This window comes from Gavialis gangeticus, unplaced genomic scaffold, assembly GCF_001723915.1.
Source record: "Gavialis gangeticus isolate Ggan-Ray unplaced genomic scaffold, GavGan_comp1, whole genome shotgun sequence".
NCBI lineage: Eukaryota > Metazoa > Chordata > Crocodylia > Gavialidae > Gavialis > Gavialis gangeticus.
The window spans coordinates 181,651,979-181,654,143 of NW_017729032.1; the positions used below are offsets into that span (position 1 = coordinate 181,651,979).

General features: G+C 38.1%; 1 protein-coding gene across 4 annotated transcripts in view; it reads left to right on the top strand.

Moving 5' to 3' along the window:
- PPEF1 (protein phosphatase with EF-hand domain 1) overlaps positions 1-2,165 on the top strand; it is a 96,828-nt gene that overhangs the window by 25,174 nt on the left and 69,489 nt on the right. For 3 of the 4 annotated variants that reach the window (XM_019525461.1, XM_019525464.1, XM_019525462.1), the window contains exon 2: positions 1,474-1,665. Coding sequence is in view for 1 of the 4 variants with exons in the window: in XM_019525464.1 (XP_019381009.1) it covers positions 1,614-1,665 (52 nt within the window). In the remaining 3 variants the exon portion in view is untranslated. The remainder of the gene's footprint in view (positions 1-1,473; positions 1,666-2,165) is intronic. The other variant, XM_019525463.1, reaches the window with a different exon arrangement.

A 2,165-nucleotide genomic window follows, 5' to 3' on the forward strand; every position in this document is an offset into this window, starting at 1 on the left:
TTCACAAGACCCCAGACAGGTGATCATCCAACCTCTTTTTCAATTTGCCCAGAACAAATTTGCCCAGAACAAATTCATTCAGAACAACTGAATTACTGGGGAAAAAAGGAATCTTCCACTCTGTGAAGTGTGCCTTTGTTATGAATCAGAAGCAGGTAGCTGCAACCCCAGTGTAGAATTTTTAGAAGAGTGCTTCTGTCTTCTCTTTTGTGTCACCCTAATAACTATTGCAGCAAAAGCATTCTCATTTTTTATATTGAACATGCAGTTGTCTTACAGCACATACCAGTTGCTACCACATCTGTACCTTTATCTTCCTCTTCTTGCCTTTTATCTCCTAGCTTATCATTCATTATAATAGTAAAGTAGAAGGGAGAGTGTACCAGTCTGTTGTTTGTCCAGCAGCACACAGGTCAGCTGGAGACAGCATTTGCTCTTTGTATTAAAATTTTTTTTAAAGGATATTGCATACAACATGCACTCTAATTTAGCTGTGCTAGGGAGTCATTAGCAATATACAACCAGAGAACAGAGGATGATAATAAGGGTGATCAAATAAGGGTTTACAGTAGAACAAAACCTAACTTTCTTACAAATCCAATTATTGTTTTTGTAGCACTCAGTTTCACCAACTTACTTATTTTACGGTGAAATCTCATTGTAACTAACTCACAGCCACATTGCAAATTAGTGAATGGTATGAATCAGTGTGTAGGTGAACACACACAATGAATAACTCAGAAGAATCCAATACAGAATCCACTTTAATCCTTTAGTTGATAAAAAAAATGGTCACGCTAATATGACTGGTTAAGATAATACAATTTCTGTAGATACTGTGGTAAAAATGAGTTCTTGTTATGGACCCACTCTACAGCATTGTGTCTGCTATTAAATTTTTGTGGATTATGTACAAGTAGTGAGGTTTTTTTATTAGTGAAATGTCTTATTCATAAGAATTGGTAAACAGCATTATGGAGCTAAGAGAGACAACGTGCAGTATCTAATATTGGTTGGTTTAATATCATTGCAATATCAGTTGTATTTATTTTCAGTTTTTTAAAATTCTGATGTACTTGCTGTCCATGGAAGTGATCATTCTCAACTGTCAGGGATTGCCACCGCCACCAACTTCCTTTCAAATCACAACTTTTCTCCCTAGTCTCCTATCCATAGTAGTAAAGATTTAATAAAGATTCTCCCAGTTAGGAGATCACTGGCATATATTGTCTTTCTGCCAATATTTATTCAAGAGAGACATCTTTATTCATCTGACCTGGCTGCAGGCAACAGCAAGATGACGTTGCTGGTGCTGAGTCCTCAAAAAAATGCAATATGGATTGTGAGGTTCAGTTTCTACTTCACATGCTGTGCAGTAATTCATAGCAAGCTGAAATGATTTTGCTGAGCTGCACCTAAGATGCCATGTTGTTAAACACTTTCTTGTTGTTACTTCCCCCACACCTCTCTCAGTAGGGCTAATAGCAGAAACAGAGGACTGGTTCCCTGCATCCTCGGTGAAACAAAAAGGGAATGCTTCTAACGCTGTTGGATGAGAGAGATCCCTTTCCTCTGAAGAGAAATTAAACTGATGGACAATCTGTACTGGAGCCATGGGATGTGGCACTTCTGTAACTGAGAGTCAGGCAAAAAAATCAGAGAAAGGTGAGTGCCACCAGTGCCTTTGCAGTCATCTTTGGTTCACTTGTAGTTCATTTTCAACACTAAAAGAAAACTAAAGGGATGGTATTTTCCCCAAAACCTGTTCAATCAAATAGCTGCTTATATTACATTTTGTTCTAAATGCTCCTTTTGTAAGAGTCACATGGCTTTTAAATGTTGGTCAAGGTTGGGAGGCAACTTGCAGAATAACTCTGGTAATTAAACAGAAATTGAAACCAAATAGAGCTACCACACCGCTTGTCAGTATTAGTCACTGCACCACTGAATGATTTGTGTGAAAAGCAAGTTTTAATTGAATTTCTCCCCTACTCCCTGTGAGTCTGTTGATTGAAAGCCTCTTCAGTGCTGAGGTGGAAGTTCAATTAAAAGTTAGTGCAAGCAGGTCTCATTTGTTGATAGAAATGTCACTCAGCAATATACAGGTAAACCCCCCTTAGCGTTCTTAATTGGTTCTGGAAAAACTGAGTGCTAAGCAAAACCCT